Below are 17,925 nucleotides of genomic sequence, written 5' to 3' on the forward strand. Positions count from 1 at the left end.
ATTTTTGTTTTCATCTGAACCATATTTCCTTACAAATAAGTGACAAATCTTATGACCACTGATATATGATGCAAAGTGTGAAACTGTATGAGTCACAGTGTACTCATGTGTAGCATATTTAACACAACATGGAAAAAAGCTGGACTTATGGTGTATGACTCATGCTGTCTGCAATAAGTATTTTATAGAATATGTCCCTAGATACAGTTGTTTATAGTTGTAATTTATAGCATAATGAATGCCAATTCATGTTTGGCATGTATTGTGAATATGACCAGAACCAGGCTTTCAGGAATACTCAGTTCAAACTGTCCTTAACATGGACTGTTTATATAAGGGTCCATAGCAACATTATAGGCAAAATAAAAAACAAATGTGAATAATATCTTTGCTCATTGTAACTTGTTATAATAAAGATTACATGTTCAGAGTACTGAATGATAAGTGTGATCTTAAGAACAGAATTTGAGTAATAGACTTCATTTGATACGACCATTTGTTTTTGTTTTGGCCCATAAAGAAATTCCTTGTATGTTATAACATACTGCAATACTACTGGATTTTGAATATGACGCCTATTTATTAGCATTAATAAAATGCACAGTCCAATTTTTGCCGCATATTTTTATTTTTAGCAACAATAATGCATTGTAGAAGATATATAAAACGTTCAACTCTGATGCATCATCTCCTGTTTGGAAAAACAAAAGAAAAACAGACACACCGCTATCAACAAAATCTTTCTTTCGTTATAAAAAAAAAAAAGAGGAGGGTGCTGTAACTCCATTGTGAACATACTGAATCTGTTGTGTCGCTGTCGTGGTCCTCACCAAAATGGCTGTCAAACTTTCTAAGAAATACTAACCAGAGGATCAGTTTTGTATTTACTTGGAAAATAACCTATTAGTAGTCCTCCTTTTTAACACCATTTGTTTAAAGCAATAAGCATATCAACACATTTACTGACAGATAAAACACAGAAAAAGATAAATGCAATGTAAAGATGCCCCTTTCTCAGGGCCAATATGTCATTCTGGCTTGTATGGGCAACGATGCGGAAGTCTCCCACATTAAAGATGTTTTATTTAGGGTTGAGTGATGGCAGGGCAATTTTCCAGCACATGGGTTGAAATGTGGGCTGTTCCATGGATGTCAATTCTGATTTCCTTAAAAAAAAAAAAATGCACTAGAGTAGCTCTTCATATGCTGTTTTCGGACATCAATATGGCAGCATCAGTTAGCAAGTTCCATTGTCTCTTGGATTCAACTAAACATCGGAAATGTTACGCTGCATTACAAACACTATGTGCTGACTAGATGGATAGAATTGTCAACATACCATTGGCTGTAGAGAGTGTGTTTCATGTTGGGTGTCAATGATTTGAACACAACATACTGTATGGACTGGATGGATGGAAGGCATGTACATCCACAAGTACTAATTAACCACAAGCTTACACAGACTGGTTCAATTCGTTCTGCCCTCCACCCAAAAGTGAAAGTAGTAGTCAGGTTGGACTTCAACCGTTTATACCTGGACTGTACGCTATTGAAATCTTCTCGATAAAACAACGGTGGTCTACAATGGGATGGAAGATTAGCACATTCCCAAAACGGAAGCTAGTCTTGGCCTCTGTCAACCACAAAGGAATAACCATGACATGGAAATTAAAACATTTATCAAAGGGTGGGGGGAGAGGGAAGCAAAGAGAGACAAAAAGTGAAACAATGACATCACCTACAATAGAAGAAAGAAGTAATTTCTCTGGATGTTGAGAAAAATAGTTTTTGTTCTCTTTCCCAGTCAATCGTTTGCTCCCCTTGCCCTCGGTCTTGTCGTATCACTGTCCCTCCATCTTGTTAAAGGAGCAGGTGGAGATGGCGGGCGGGCGGCGGGTCACAGGGTGAGCTTGCAGTGACAGAGTTCTTTGTACATTTGCCTCCTCAGCCTGGGCATATCCAGCTGGCCGAAGCTGAACGGCTGCCCTAGTGCCAGACACTTGCAGTACTGTAGGACGCACATGAGGAGAAACACAGCAAGTTATTAGCGTGTAGCAACGACACAAGTAAGAAGTGTGCGTTCCTACATTGCAGATCAACAGGCTCCATGTAGTAGGTGTGAGACATGCGGTCTAAAAAAGTATTTCCCATGAATGACCAAGACAGTTGGTCTTCGGAGATGTAAACCCACCCAATCGGTCTTTAAGCACGTCCTTTTTCCCCATGCATTGTGGCTGTGATTTCATATCATGTTAAAGCGTTGATTGTTATACGCAGTTAAAAACAAGTTTCTCTGCAAAATTAAACTCAATGCAGAATACAAGGAAACGTGATGCAATAAGAGATCAACACAAGAAAATAAATGAAATGTTAAATACAATATACAGATTCATAGAGCTTCCATGCAGACAGTGGGTAGATGAAATGCCTGTGTTTGCCTTGTGTATGTATGTGTGTGTATATAGTGCATTAGGGTGGGTGCAGTGGGTAATATTTGCATATCTAATCTACCAAAATGTTGCAGATTACAGTGTTAATAAATGCTTGAAATATAAATATAGATTTAAGCTTATCTTTTTGTTCTCTCAAAGTGCAGCAGATTGATGCATTTCCTTTAGGGGAATCCGAATTCACACCCGAAGAACGTTTGTGACGCTCAAAACTGATTTTAAATGGCTTGCCTCTCAAAATTCCCAGCAAATGTATTAACTGGTTCATTTAAGTTCGCTTTGCATTTTTTCCTCACAATGTCATTATGAGCAGGCTATGCGAACAATATCTTGTTTTTATTTATTTCATTGAATTACTGTCAGTCCTGCACAACCCTTTGAATATTTAGCACACTGATATACAAATCTACCTCTTGTAATATCTGCACAGCTTTCCACCGCTCATATATTTTTATTTTATTAAGAGTATTTTGTCATATTTTATTGTATGTAGTTTTTAGTATATCTATATTTCATGTTGATATAATGTTCAAATACACTTACAATTGATCTTAAACTGCGTTTATGTATGCACCATAGGCTAATTCCTTGCATGTGTAAACCTACTTGGCAATAAACCAGTTTCTGATTAGCTGGAACTAATGTGTTTTCATTTAAGATAATAAACCCATTTAAATGAAAACATTTAAAAAGTATGCCTTTTTTTTATTGAAGGACTAATATTATAACACTGCAAATTAAATCGTTATACTAGCCTACAATTGTAGTCGAGTAATAAAATAGTTTATACATTATTCGAATATAGGAATAGTAGATAGGATTACTTAAAATATAGTACCTTATATTTCATATTTTTTCCCTTTAGACCCTTGCGGTTTATTCTTAAAAACCCTTACCCACCCCCCATTTTCCCTCTGCTGGTCTATGGCCTTGTAGAGGGTAACGGTCCCTCTGCTGGTCTATGGCCTTGTAGAGGGTAACGGTCCCTCTGCTGGTCTATGGCCTTGTAGAGGGTAACGGTCCCTCTGCTGGTCTATGGCCTTGTAGAGGGTAACGGTCCCTCTGCTGGTCTATAGCCTTGTAGAGGGTAACGGTCCCTCTGCTGGTCTATGGCCTTGTAGAGGGTAACGGTCCCTCTGCTGGTCTATGGCCTTGTAGAGGGTAACGGTCCCTCTGCTGGTCTATGGCCTTGTAGAGGGTAACGGTCCCTCTGCTGGTCTATGGCCTTGTAGGGTAACGGGGTACAGAGTCGCTTAGATAAGCGGGGGAGTGCATCTGACGAAGAGATAGGTTGTTAAGCTCCCTATCTCTGGTTCTTATCCTATATCTAATAGAACTGCTCGGGTCTTTAAGATGAAATGCTTTTTTTCCTTTTTTCTCCATATGGTCATGGATGATAAATGTGACTTTCATTAAAGATTTGGTGTTTTGTCTAAAAAAAATAAAAATAACTGCTCGGGTCTTGATAGATTGAGTGGGGAAGTTCATGAGATCTTTCTAGAGCAGTGGTTCCCAACCTTTTTTCCCAAGAGCCCCCCCAAATGACTCCTGTTGGAAGTTGCGCGCCCCCCCCCCACACACACACACACACACACACACACACACACAAGGTATACTGAAACCGGCATGGACAATGACTATGTTTTGAAAATGCGCTTATCCAGAAAAGCCCGGTTTGGACACTTTACGGGCAGAAGGAACATTTCTATTAAAGAAAGAATTATACATTTCTGTCTATCTATGCCTTTAATAGCTACTAACTTGAATTTGTATTCAAATTAATTAATCAACTATTTTTTATATGTTATTGTAATGTAGAGACAAGGCTTTTAGTGACAATCATGTATTGCGTTACAATTATATGTAAAAAATAAATAATTATTATCTTTGGCGCCCCCCAGGTTGGGAACCACTGTTCTAGAGGGTTATCAAGAATAACTTGTATCCAATGACCTTTTCCCTCTCTGTCTGTGTCTGTGTATTCTCTTGTTCCGATTAACCCAGCCAAATCTTTTTTCTTGTTTTGTATCTATATCTACGCCGGGATCCGGAGTCGAGGCTGATCCTCTTGCTGTAGTCCTGCCTTGGGTCTCGTCATGCTGCTTCCCTGATGGCTTCCTCAGGATTGTAGCTGACATCCTCGTGGATTCATCTTCTTATTACAGACACATGCATTTCCTAACATTCGGTCTATATGCTGTAAAAAGTATTATCTCTTCGATTTACACACGGCATCTATTGCACGTCTGTCCGTCCTGGGAGAGGGATCCCTCCTCTGTTGCTCTCCCTGAGGTTTCTCCCATTTTCCCTTAAACTGTGGGTTTTCTCTGGAAGTTTTTCCTTGTACGATGTGAGGGTCTAAGGACAGAGGGTCTAAGGACAGAGGGTCTAAGGACAGAGGGTGTCGTTTTTCTCATACTGATATTCTGAACAATCTGTGTTGTTGTATTTGCTGTAAAGTGTCTCTACTGTAGGCTATTTTTATTATATGTACAGCACTTTGGCTCCACCAAAAATCGTTTATAAATGTGCTATATAAATAAAACTTGATTTGATTAGTCTGTGATTTATTTATGGTAATTCTTAACTAATCACGGTGCAAATAAGTTGGACAGCCCTGGTATGGGGGATGTGAGCTTTACTCAGCCAGCATAGTCTGCCATTAATCTGCACATGGACAATAACATGAGACTCACCTGTAGCACAAAAGCACCGCAGTCGCTGTCGTTGTTTTGACGACCCACATTCTGAAACAAACATCCACAAAACATGAGCAACTCGCAGGACAATAGTTCAAGTACATAACAAAGCCATGGTAATGTGTGAGTGGCTGGCAGCGGCTCAGCCCACACAGAGAGCTTTGTGGAACTAGTAATCTGAAGCCGTGTTAAAAAGGAGAAAAATCCATCAGAAACAGAGCTCACCATTTTGAAAAAGCCCTTCCATCCCGTCAAAAAGTCTTGCTGGTCTTTTTTGATGGCCTCCGCTTGCAGATACTTAAAAATGTGCTGTAAACAAAAACAGAAAGACTTGAGACGAACTCTAGTCACAGACTTGTTTTATTAAAGAAGTCTTTATTGCCTTCCATAACAAGAGAGCCCACTATGAATAGAATTGATGACATTGAACCAGTGGAAAAGTTCAAATGATAACATGGAAAACATTTTCAGTAAAAGAAGCATTGAGGGTCTCCAATGGCTTTTATATTTTTTTTCTTCTCCAGAATAATCTACTACTAGGCGCCTGGGGTTGCTGTGTGGTCCTACCTTTGGGCAGCGTCTGTTGAGAGTCCGCTGAGAGTCAAAGTAAGTGATGGCTCGGCGAGGAATGTCCACACTGACCAGAGACCAGTGGACCTCCAGGTGGATGGGGATCAGCAGCAGGTCCTTCTGAAAGATGTCAACCTGACGGGGAGGAGAGGAGGGAGAACTGATATAAATACTACTGTGAATAAAATGTATCCATACTTTGAAACGTTTGAACAAAGATGGTTAACCACTGAGACTATCGAGGCAGTACGATAAGCGTGTTGTCATTTCAGGGTCTCCTGTGTGTCTGTTGCTGCATGTTTGTGAAACTGATAGCTTAATTTAAGTCGATCTTGTTAAAGCTCTTGAAGAAGGCAGTTACTTCACGTTGTTCATCTAATCACATGTTAGCACAGCTCAAGCACTCATAACTCTCCTTCTCTTAGCAACTCTCGGAAATTCCTGCTCCTTTTGGCTTTGCTAACAGTAGCTACCGTAGCTTGATATCTGGCGATGGCTCTCCTCCCTCCCTCTGGTGCTCTCAACGGTTCAGTTTGTTCCCTGCCCCCTTTACTGCTAACAGTACTTGTGTTAAATGTAGAATAGTTGTTGGTTGGTGGTGGGGATTGTAGCGATAGAAGGACGGCTCCTCACCTTAAAATGTCAGTCGTGAGTAAGGTTTAGTAACACGGAAAGGTAGCTTCAGTGCCGTTCTGATAAGGCGCAACTTGGTGAGCTCAATGGCATATGTGTGCGTGTGAGATTATTCACAAAGACAATGATTCATGAGGAACCAAACTAGTATTGATACAAATCTAAATGATTACTTTCATGGGTAGTCGCCCCCAAAAGACGTTTTCTCTCCTACTACCAATATCTCTAGGATTCATCTAAAAACTATTTTTCTGATTAGCTTTTATTTGTCTTACGGCCCGTCTACACTACAGGCGTAAAAAAATGCTTTCAACGCTTCGCCCATTCATTTGAATGGGGTGACGTAGGATATTTTCAAACTTCGCCGAACTGCATTGTGGGTAGCATGGCAAGGCGTTGCAAGCATCGCGAGCGTCTATCGGCGTCAAAAGTTGAACAATGTTCAACTTTTGAGGCTCGAAGCTGGCGTCAGCCAATCAAATCCCGTTTTTGCAAATCCCGCCAGTACAAGCGCTAGCCAATCAAACCGCGTGCAAGCTGGGAGGGCCAGACCGCAGTTCATTTCCTCATATTCCAAACGAGAAATTACGGTAGCAAATCACCCGGTCCTTTCCGACCAGAACTATTTACCGGGATACAAACCGGAGGAACCAGGCATGGAGGGAGGTGGCAGAGACAGTGGGTGAAACTGGTAGGTTTTCGCCTGTTTGGGGATTTTATATCTAGTTTACTTCGTTTTAACATTGCTATTGCTTTGTATGTCGGGGGCGGGAGATTCATGTGATTGGTTGTTGGTCGCAAAAAATCCCCAAGCTTCAGACACGCCCAGCTTCAAGATTTTTTGATGCCTGTAGTGTAGACGGGCCGTTACTTAACCAGCTCTTCGTTTCTCCTGTAGGTCTATCATTACTCAGATCTTAGTTATTTTCTAATGTGTTTGTTTCATTATTTTAATTTGACTCCTGTGTGTGCTGTAAAAGCTATTTAGCTCAACTGTGTTGTACGTAAAGTGCAATATAAATAAAGTTGATTTGAGTAAGAAAAATTGTCTAGCACAACTTCAACTTTGAGAGGATGCAGAAGACACAGGGTTCTGACACACTTACATTTTTCGTCCACCGTTTGACTCCATCATAGCCGTTTGTCCTTAGCTTGTCATAAAAGAAGCTGTTGAAAAAGTGAACCTGAAGGGGATAACAGAGGAAGGGGAGAATTAGGGTAGATTGTTTTGGGTTTTAATGTAGCTCAATAAAGTCTTTGCATGAATTCTGTTTCCGCATGACATATTTCATTAATTTCTTTACCTTGTCTGGCACAGAGTCCATGACCAGGTCACCATACATGTTCATGATCTGAACAACAAAAGAAGGTTTAGATGTTCCCAAGATGTCCAAAATCAACATCGCAAAGTGATCCAAAATTGCCAAAAATAAGAGTTGAATATATTTCCTTCCATGATGCTAATAAGCTTTTCCTTTCCTGCAATATCAATTCAAAATGTGTAAAGAGTGTGTTGTGTTACCTGGTCGTTGAGCCAGTTCTGTCCGTACAGCGTGCCGAGGTCGTCCATGGTGAGGACGTGGCGTTTGTAGTTGACTCTGAATGTTTTAGCCAGGGCGGATCCCGACGAGCGCTGGAAGGATTGTATTAGGTGTTGGACCACGGCTTTCCTATGGAAGCAGAATCACAAACAGAGAAGCATTAAAAAAATTCCTTTACCTACTGTACATAGTGTCACATCAGATGTTTATGGTTTACCAACCTCTGGATGCCCTAATGAATGTCATACATTATTAAGTGGATTTTACAATTCTTCTTGATGTAGAGTGGTGCAGGGATGATGTATTTTTTTAAAAAGCAATTGTCTTTTCCCATTGGATTTCGGAATACTGCAGAAACTAAAGTAACATGATACTTCAGCATGATAAACCTACTTTTATATTTGTTGAAATTGAAAAATATTGCCAGAAGTAAAAAGCCAACATTTGCATTCCTTCACATTACAAATGCTAAGCTAAATGCAGACTCGTGTTCAGTGTGATGACGTTTAGAAGCCTCATTCAGGCATTTGTTAGCAGCTGCCTGTGAGCCACTAAAAGCTTCAGACATTCATCAGTAGGGTAATTACTGACGTATTTTATGTCGTAGAACCAATCATGACCAACCACAGACCTTATGTCAGGCATCTAACTGAAAACTCATTGACAAAACTGTTGACTACCAGGGGAGAGAACCGGTATAGCTTAATGCTAACTTGTTTCCTGGTTGTTGTTTTTTAGCCACACAATTCAGGGTTCATACACTTTTTCACCAATGACTTCTCCATGACTTCTCAATGACCGTTACCTCATTTTCCATGACCAAAAAAAAATTACCACTGAAAATTGTTTATTTGAACATGGAACAGGAAAATAAGGTCTGCATATGAAACATGTTGTGCCTATCTAAAACAAATCAAATAGTAGGCTTACTAGCTTCTACACGCTAAAGCAACTGTAGTCAGGGAGGCAAAGTCATCAGGTATGAAAAAGGTGACAAGGATCCGAGCCCCGATCCGATTTTAGCAGTCAGAACAACTAAAGCAGCAGTCAATAATAACAGAAAGAGTCACATCTAATAGAAATATATAAAAAGCATTTATTTTAATTGTGTAGCAGTCAGTTTATGATTTTGGCAGCACTGTTGAGCATTTTGAAAATGTATTGTCATGCCTCTGTGCAAGGCTTACGGCCCGTCTACACTACAGGCATCAAAAAATCTTGAAGCTGGGCGTGTCTGAGGCTTGCCGATTTCTCGCGCCCAAGGCGACCAACAACCAATCAGGAATCTCCCGCCCGCCCCCGGCATACAAAGCAATAGCAATGTTAAACGAAGTAAACTGGATATAAAATCCCCAAACAGGCGAAAACCTACCAGTTTCACCCACTGTCTCTGCCACCTCCCTCCATGCCTCGCTCCTCCGGTTTGTATCCCGGTAGATGAACAGAGCCTGATCATACAGCACCGGGTGATACACTACCGCTATAATGAATTTTCCCTCCATTTTTTTGAATATGAGGAAATGACCTGCGTAGTCTCTCCCAGCATACACGCGGTTTGATTGGCTAGCGCTTGTACTGGCAGATTTGCATACGCGGGATTTGATTGGCTGATGCCAAGCATCGAGCCTCAAAAGTTGAACATTTTTCAACTTTTGATGCCGATAGATGCTCGTGATGCTTGCAAAGCCATGCCATGCTCCCCACAATGCAGTTCGGCGAAGTTTAAAAATCTTCTACGTCACCCCATTCAAATGAATGGGCGAAGCGTTGAAAGCATTTTCCGATGCCTGTAGTGTAGACGGGCCGTTAGTCTTTCTATCTTTATAGCCACTGGTGTAAAGTAACTAAGTTCATAAACTCCAGTACTATATGTGGGTACAATTTTGAGATACTTGTACTTTATTTAAGTATTTCAATGTTTTGCTACTTTGTACTTCTACAATTCAGAGGTAAATGGTGTACTTCTACTCCACTACATGTATTGAATACCTTTAGTTACTTCACAGATGTGGATGAATGATGTGAAATCTAATCAAGTGTTAAATCAGACTTTAGTTCCACCTGGAGTAAATCCACCAGCTACCCTGCAGTATACAAAGTCATTCAAACTAGCTGCACCTTTACCAGCTTTGAGAACACTTTCATGATCAATCATTATAAAACATATCATATATATTATTCTGAAATGGACCAATCTGCACAACGACTACTTTTACTGTCGCTACTTTCACTATATTTTGATGACAATACTTTTCTACTTTCACTTGAGGAACATTTTGAATGCAGGACTTTTACTGTAACAGAGTATTCCTACACTCTGGTACTTCTACTTTTACTCAAGTACAAGATCTGAGTACTTCTACTTTTACTACAAGATCTGAGTACTATACTTTTATTAAGTACAAGATCTGAGTACTTCTACTAAAGTACACGATCTGAGTACTTTTACTTTTACTCTAGCACCATATCTATACTTATACCACCTCTGTTTATAGCCTATGAAAAAAACTATTAGAAAACTAAGGCTAAAGCTAACGTTAGCAGATAGTGACAATGTATGCTAGCTAGCTAGCTCAACGATTCCTTAAATGATATTGCGACAGAAAAACTTTTCAGTTCACATCGCGCTCTTTGACGCAACTTTAGTTACATTTCCATGAATTTTCCAAAACTTTGGGAAAAATATTGTTTTCCATAACTTTTCCAGGGCCTGGAATTTGCATTTTGAATTTCCATGACTTTTCCAGGTTTTCCATGACCGTACGAACCCTGACAATTGCACTGCCTGCCAACCCCATGTCAGAAGAAGTGTGTGTCTGACCTGTGTGGCTGTGAGAAGCTCTGGCTGAAGATGTCCTGAAGCTTCTCCACGATGTCATCCACATGGATGGGGATCAAACTGCCGTACTGCTGTAGAGACTCTTCAAGGATCCCTTGACAGAAGAAAGAAAGAAGCAGTTATAATGTCACCTTTATCTTCATAGCAAGCCAGAAAAAAGCATACTTAACCATTGAAGAGGTCATACTCTTTCCTTTTTACCTATCAAAAAGCAGTTTTACATGTATCTGCCTGACAGATGTTGATCCGTACCTGTGACACAACTCATGTGTTCCTCAGTCAGGGCCAGCTCCACAGGTTTGGCCTCCACTTCCCGCCTCCCTCTGTCCTCTGGCTTGTCTGGAGAGCAGCCATTCATCCGTTTATCTGACAGAGAAAAGGAAATAAAGTCATTATCCAGTGAAGATTACATGTTTTGCAATGTCATGGCTCTGATCATTTGATACATTAACACCATAAATTATTACACTCCGTGAAATCTCAATGAAAAAAGAAGGGCGGGGGGGGATCTTTGGGAGCCGTACAAATGTCAAGAATCTGCCATTGCTGATGTGCTTTCCCACAGCGGGCACAAATGCTACTGGAGTGCATCAGCGTAATGATAGCAGATAAAGAAATAAACCAACTCAAATCTCTTGTCATATTAAATACAAATGTATTTCCATGCCGTCACAGTAACCCATCCTATACAGTTAACCATTGTTGTTCTCTACCGTCCACCAGGCGCCTTGGGGGACTTCTTGGAGGAATTAGATCATCTCCTCTCACACATCCCTGAAACTGGCCCTCCCGCTGTACTTCTCGGAGACTTCAACCTCCAGACGGGGAAGATAGACGAACTAACATCTCTGTTAACCGCCTTTGCTTTCTCACTGTCTCCGTCCCCACCGACTCATAAAGCTGGCAATGTCCTTGATCTCATATTCTCAAGGAACTGCTCTACTTCTAACCTCTCTGTAAACCCGCTCCACACATCCGATCACTTCTTCATTTCATTCTCTCTATCCCTTTCCAAACATAACAAACTAATCTCTTCTCATCCTGCACTTGTCCGCCGTAACCTTCGCTCCCTCTCCCCCTCTACCTTTGCCTCGTCGGTGCTCTCAGCCCTCCCTTCCTCTGACTCGTTCCAACTCCTGCCTCCAAACTCTGCTGCAGAAACTCTCCTCTCTACTCTCTCATCCTCTCTGGACTCTCTCTGTCCTCTCACATCTCGGCAGGCTCGTCAGTCCCCTCCTGCTCCCTGGCTAAATGATGCACTGCGTGCTAATAGAACCGTCCTTAGGGCAGCAGAGCGGAAATGGTGGAAATCCAAACACCATGACGACCTCCTAACCTATCAGGCTCTCCTCTCCTCTTTCTCTGCTTCGATCTCTCAGGCAAAAAGCACTTTCTTTCAAGATAAGATACAATCTTCCTATTCCAATCCCAAAAAACTATTTTCCATCTTCTCCACCCTCTTGGACCCTCCCAAAGCCCCTCCCCCCTCCTCACTTCTGTCAAGCGACTTTGTTACCCACTTTGAAAAAAAGGTTGATGATATTCGCTCTTCTTTTTCTGACTCACCTTTACTCACCGCTGGGTCACCAGACCTTCCTTCCACCAACACACTAACCTCCTTTTCCCCTCTCTCTCCAAGTGAGGTTCTTACCCTCATTACCTCTGCCCGCCCTACCACCTGTCCTCTGGACCCTATCCCTTCAAACCTCCTTCAGACTATCGCTCCTGATATTCTACCGTTTCTCACCCATTTCATCAACACTTCTCTAACTTCTGGTCACTTTCCAAACAGTCTCAAGGAGGCTCTTGCCTCCTAGAGTAAACCCTCTCCTAAAGAAACCCACTCTCAACCCGTCTGATGTTATAAACTACAGGCCTGTCTCTCTCCTCCCGTTCCTGTCTAAATCAGTTGAACGCGCTGTCTTTAAACAACTCTCCTGTTATCTCAATCAGAACAACCTTCTGGATCCGCACCAGTCTGGTTTCAAGGCAGGTCACTCCACAGAAACTGCTCTCCTTGCTGTCACTGAGGAACTGCACACTGCCAAAACTGCATCCCTCTCCTCTGTCATCATCCTGTTGGACCTGTCTGCTGCATTCGACACGGTGAATCATCAGATCCTCCTTCGCACTCTCCAAAAACGTGGAGTTTCAGGCTCTGCACTTTCCCTCCTCACCTCGTACCTCAAAGACCGTACCTACAGGGTTACTTGGAGAGGGTCTGAGTCCGACCCTTGTCAATTAACTATAGGGGTCCCTCAGGGCTCTGTTCTTGGTCCCCTCCTCTTCTCCCTGTACACAAACTCGCTCGGAACAGTCATTAGCCCGCATGGTTTTTCATACCACTGCTACGCTGATGACACCCAACTAATTCTGTCCTTTCCCCGCTCAGAGACCCAGGTCGTCGCACGCATCTCTGCTTGTCTCTCAGTGGATGTCTGCTCACCACCTCAAGCTCAACCTTGACAAGACTGAACTGCTTTTCCTTCCGGGAAAAGATTGTCCCACTCTTGACCTAACAATCAACATCGGCACCTCAGTTGTTTCCCCGACTCAGACTGCAAGGAATCTGGGTGTGACCCTAGATACCAACAGTTGAGTAGCACTTGAAATGTTTGGCTCTATGAAACCTGATGTACTTATATGATTCTGTTTTCTTCAAGGTTGTGTCTTCCTGGTCGAATGTACTTGTATTGTAAGTCGCTTTGGATAAAAGTGTCGGCTAAATGCAATGTAAAAATGTGGATTTATCGGCCACCTGAAATAGTCCTCACCAAATAATATCCTCCGGTTTAGAGGATTATAAATACTACACTGTTAAGCTGTTTAAAAAATCTAAATATGTTGTGAGCCGTTTTAAAAGATGTTCAGTAGCAACCTAATGGCCAGCTCATGGTCAGAAAGTTTTGATAAACAAAAATGGTTGCAGGGTTTTTGCCAGTGTATTGCATGTTAACTCCCCAAATTTCAGATTTTAGTGACAAACCGCTCTAACAAGATTAGCACAGCACCCAAAACACAAAAAAGACATTTGGCTTCTGACCCTGAAAAAGTTCCTGGTGGAAACACTGTTGGTTGATTTGGTCTTTACATGCAATTAGTTTGATTTAGATTTGTTTGTATTAAGAAAAACAAAGAACCTTGCCATTGAAACATATTCAGTACGTGTGTTAGAAGTGAACGATCAGTACCTCTCTCAGAGTCTGTGAACATCTCGTCGTTGCTGTCCTCCTCTCCGTCAGAGTACGGAGACTGCTGGTACCTTTTTGTCCTCCTCTGCTTGCCGTACAGGTGGTGCGCTCTCTGCCGGTAGCGGAGCCCCTGGGAGCAGACCCACTGCGCCCGCTGACGCCAGCTCTTCCAGTGCCTGGTGAGCCGGAAGCCCAGGCCTCGATGGGTCCTCAAACGCTGCCAGCGCCTCTTCTGAACCCGGTACCTGCTGAGGGGGGGCCGGAACACGTCACCCCCCTCGGCCTGGGAGGCGGCAGCGCCCCCGGCGACGTCGTCACCATCTTGTGCCTTCTGTTGTGGTCCATGGTGGTGTAGGTGTGAGTGAGGGAGCTCGCTGGACTGGGAGGGAAAGTCTGGGATCTCCCACTCCAATGGCGCCTGGTCTCCGCCATCTTCCGGCTCCTCTTCATCATTCTCCTCTTCATCTTCCTCCTCCTCTTCCTCCTCCTCCTCCTCGTTTTCCCAGCCCTTGCCCTCAAACTCTAACTCGTCCTCGCCATCCAGATTGTTATCTTCCTCCTCATCACCCATTGCCTTGATCCTAACAATGCCATCCTCCTCATCCTCCTCCTCCACATACTCGCCCGTCCACACCTTCTCTTTCTGCCCCAGTCGGAGGTGCATGGGGCTGGGTACGCTGTGGCCCGACACTGGGACGATGAGGTGGTCCCCAGGAATCCCACCTGGATACAAACATTGACTATCATCAGCTGCATTTCTTCCCAAAAAATATTACATTTTTGGGTTAGAATTTTTTATAAATAATACTATGGTTCATTTTACCGAACACATGCCGTCTAAAACCTGACGTTTTTGTTTCAAATTTGAGTTATAATGTGCTTGTTATAATATACACTTAGAAAAAGTAATTGTGTATTGTGATATCCGATTAGGACTGCACAACTTTACTTCATATTATTATATTGACTTGCAATGCAATTGCGATTGAATTTGAGATATTAAAAATAATACAAAATGAATAACAATTAGTATTTAAATGATCATAGTGTGACTTTAAAAAAAAGGTTCTGTACAAAACTGGGATTTCCTTTTTTCATTATGATACAGTTGCATTAAAAGAAAATGTTAATGGATAATATGCAGAAAGGTCATTATTTTGCTTAGCAGAGGTGTGTTCGAGTATTAACAAACTCTGAAAAGTATTCAACCAAGCCGTGAAATAATACTCGATAACACAGCGCTACTAAGCAAAATAATGACTGTTGCTAAGGATGATCAAGGGAGAGAGGGCATGTACAAACTAAAATGTGAGTAGACTTGGACACAGAAAACCTTCCTTTTAAGTTAAGTTGTTGCAGTTCCAGAATCTGGTATTCAACTGAGCTGTGTAATAAAAATAAATGATCATGCAGCTAGCAGGAATGTAAACATTAACGATTGATAAAAACCCCACCTCCTCCAGTGTCGTCCTGCCCCACAGCGGTCAGACCCAGGTCACCCTGCCAGCGGTTCTGGGCCAGGCTACCGCCACTGTCTCGCATTGTCCACGGACAACCCACAACCTGCGCCAGCTCGTCACCTGCAGACCACAAACACAGTTTACTTTACTTTCTCTAAAAATGCAGATGTTAAAAAAGGTTATCCGCCATGCTCCACACTAGTCATATTGGTAATTTATAAGATTTAGTTGTGCCATGTTTCTCCTAAATGATGTTCATCACCACAAAATGAAAATCAAGTGTTCTAATTAAAACACCATGTGATTAAACGAAGGGTAAGAGGAAACATCTTTTAAAATCAGCTGCCTTAGGAGAAAATGGGAAACCAATAATTGACCTGAAATCCAGCAGTAGATAACATTTTTACATGTAGAAGTGGACAGAAAAACAACTGTGACATAATCAAAGTCCCTTTAAGATAAAAAAATATCCGTGGGTATCAGATAATCCTTCTGAGCTGTGGAGTAAGGTTGGGGCACATTACACCTCAGCAGTGGTTTAGAGTAACTGAGTAGATTTACTCCAATCTGCACAATGAGTACTTTTACATTTGGTAGTTTAAGTATATTTTTATGCTGATTCATGATTTTACTTGAGTAACATTTTGATTGCAAGACTTATACTTGTAACAGAGTATTCCTACACTCTGGTACTTCTTCTTTTACTCAAGTACAAGATCTGAGTACTTCTTCCACCTCTGCAAAGTACCCTTCATGCTCTATAATGACAGGGCTGCAATTGGAACAACAAGCGGGAAATTGCAACACTTTACTACGAAATGTAAATAAGAATGACCTATGACCTTCCAACGGACAATTGATAATGTGCATAAATAATACCTGCTTAAAAAGTTAATTAAACCTAATTGTTCTTGTTGACATAGGAAAAGCGTTTAGCAAGCAACACTTGGTTTACATTATACACATTTCATTCGGATGCATATGGCTGTGTTACAGCAGAGCAGCTTTGTAACACCGGGACTGTCGTCACCATGTGCACCTGGTCGGAAAGCGGATATGTAACTTAGCCTGCTAGCTACACTGAGTACGAGTATAACTAAGCAAATGGGCGAATTAGCTTTTATTAAAGTGCATAATTTGCTGCAGGGGATATGCTTTTTTAAAAACTGCTCTATGAAGGGGACAATTATGTCCGGTGCAGGAAATAGTCACTACCCAGGCTAGCTTGTTCGCATTTAGCGCTAGCAGCATCACCGTCACAGTTTCAGCACTTAAAACCGAAATAAAAACCCAATTAACTGCAAACTGTGTTTTGTATGTAACTATAACTATCCGAAGCCCCCGCAACACCATTTATAACCAACTGAAATAACCATAGCTCTCCAATAATCCGTTGTCTATGCTAGCTAGCATGTTAGCTGGTTAGCTATGTTGTCGTTAGCTAGCTAGAAGGGAGCTGCCATGTTAGCAACAACAAAATAAAACGCCCGGCTTTACTGTAGTGCTTCCAAAGCTAGGTGTTCATATTATATGCTTACCGTTGGACTGCAGATTTATATGAATGTGTGTCCAGCTGCTTCCAACTGAATGTTGGGCGTGCTTAATTTAGTCAGGGTATCGAACCAAAACAAATGCTAATTTACGTTAAACCTCATTCAATGAAGTCAGGTGTGCAGGAGCCAGATGTTACCTCCTTGAGAACTTTGATTTATTTTAGGTCTTCCGGTTCAACGAACAAATTAAACACTAAACATTAAGTATAGATTGCAGACAGAGATCTGTGTGAAATCGACACGAAAATCTATAAGAAGTGAAAAAGAACGAGATGCGCTGAGCCGGATCACTGCAGATTTTTCGCTCTCATGTCTACAACAAGTCCGTCGCGCAGCAATGGCGTCATAGAGAGTATCATCAGGATCTGATCAGGATAAGGGTTTTGACCCCCCACTTTTTCTATTGACACAATTGCTCATGTTGTATTTTAACAATTGGATTCGGTATGAGTTTATGAAAGTTATATGTTTTACCGGGTGGTGTAAAGTACCTAGGTAGCCTACTATAGTGTACAATGTTGAGATACTAGTATTTTACTTGAGTATTTAAATGTGTTGCTACTTTGTACTTCTACTCCACTTCAATTCAGAGATAAATGGTGTAATTTTACTCCACTACATGTATTTAATACCTTTAGTTACTTTGGATTTGGATTAATGATGTGAAATATAATCAAGTGTTAAATCAGACTTTAGTTCCACCTGGAGTAAATCCACCAGCTACCCTGCAGTATACAAAGTCATTCAAACTAGCTGCACCTTTACCAGCTTTGAGAACACTTTAATGATCAATCATTATAAAACATATCATATATATTATGACTAATTTTACTTTTGCTACTTTAAGTATATTTTAATGCTAATACTTTTCTACTTGTACTCAAGTAACATTTGCAATGCAGGACTTTTACTTGTAACAGAGTATTTCTACACACTGGTACTTCTACTTTTAGTCAAGTACAATATACTTGAGTAATTGTTCTACCTCT

At 41.4% G+C, this 17,925-nt stretch overlaps 1 protein-coding gene across 1 annotated transcript; it reads right to left on the minus strand.

The window, feature by feature from the left end:
- Positions 1–607: 607 nt before the first annotated feature.
- Positions 608–17,281, minus strand: senp3b (SUMO specific peptidase 3b). The gene is made up of 12 exons (XM_034210587.1): positions 16,922–17,281; positions 15,378–15,503; positions 13,924–14,646; positions 10,985–11,098; positions 10,715–10,826; positions 7,875–8,022; positions 7,657–7,704; positions 7,459–7,536; positions 5,717–5,854; positions 5,375–5,458; positions 5,147–5,197; positions 608–2,008 (listed from the first exon to the last, which is right to left on the minus strand). The coding sequence occupies exons 2-12, from the start codon at positions 15,463–15,465 to the stop codon at positions 1,898–1,900; spliced, it is 1,695 nt and encodes a 564-aa protein (XP_034066478.1). The 5' UTR covers positions 15,466–15,503; positions 16,922–17,281; the 3' UTR covers positions 608–1,897.
- Positions 17,282–17,925: the final 644 nt, after the last annotated feature.

The sequence above is a fragment of the Gymnodraco acuticeps genome, unplaced genomic scaffold (genome assembly GCF_902827175.1).
Source record: "Gymnodraco acuticeps unplaced genomic scaffold, fGymAcu1.1, whole genome shotgun sequence".
Lineage (NCBI taxonomy): Eukaryota > Metazoa > Chordata > Actinopteri > Perciformes > Bathydraconidae > Gymnodraco > Gymnodraco acuticeps.

Coding starts and splice junctions, on each gene's coding strand:
- senp3b (XM_034210587.1), bottom strand. CDS start 15,465: ATGCGAGACAGTGGCGGTAGCCTGGCCCAGAACCGCTGGCAGGGTGAC. Junction 14,647..15,377: donor GCAGGACGACACTGGAGGAG/GTGGGGTTTTTA, acceptor GTTTGTATCCAG/GTGGGATTCCTGGGGACCAC. Junction 7,537..7,656: donor TGGACTCTGTGCCAGACAAG/GTAAAGAAATTA, acceptor TATCCCCTTCAG/GTTCACTTTTTCAACAGCTT.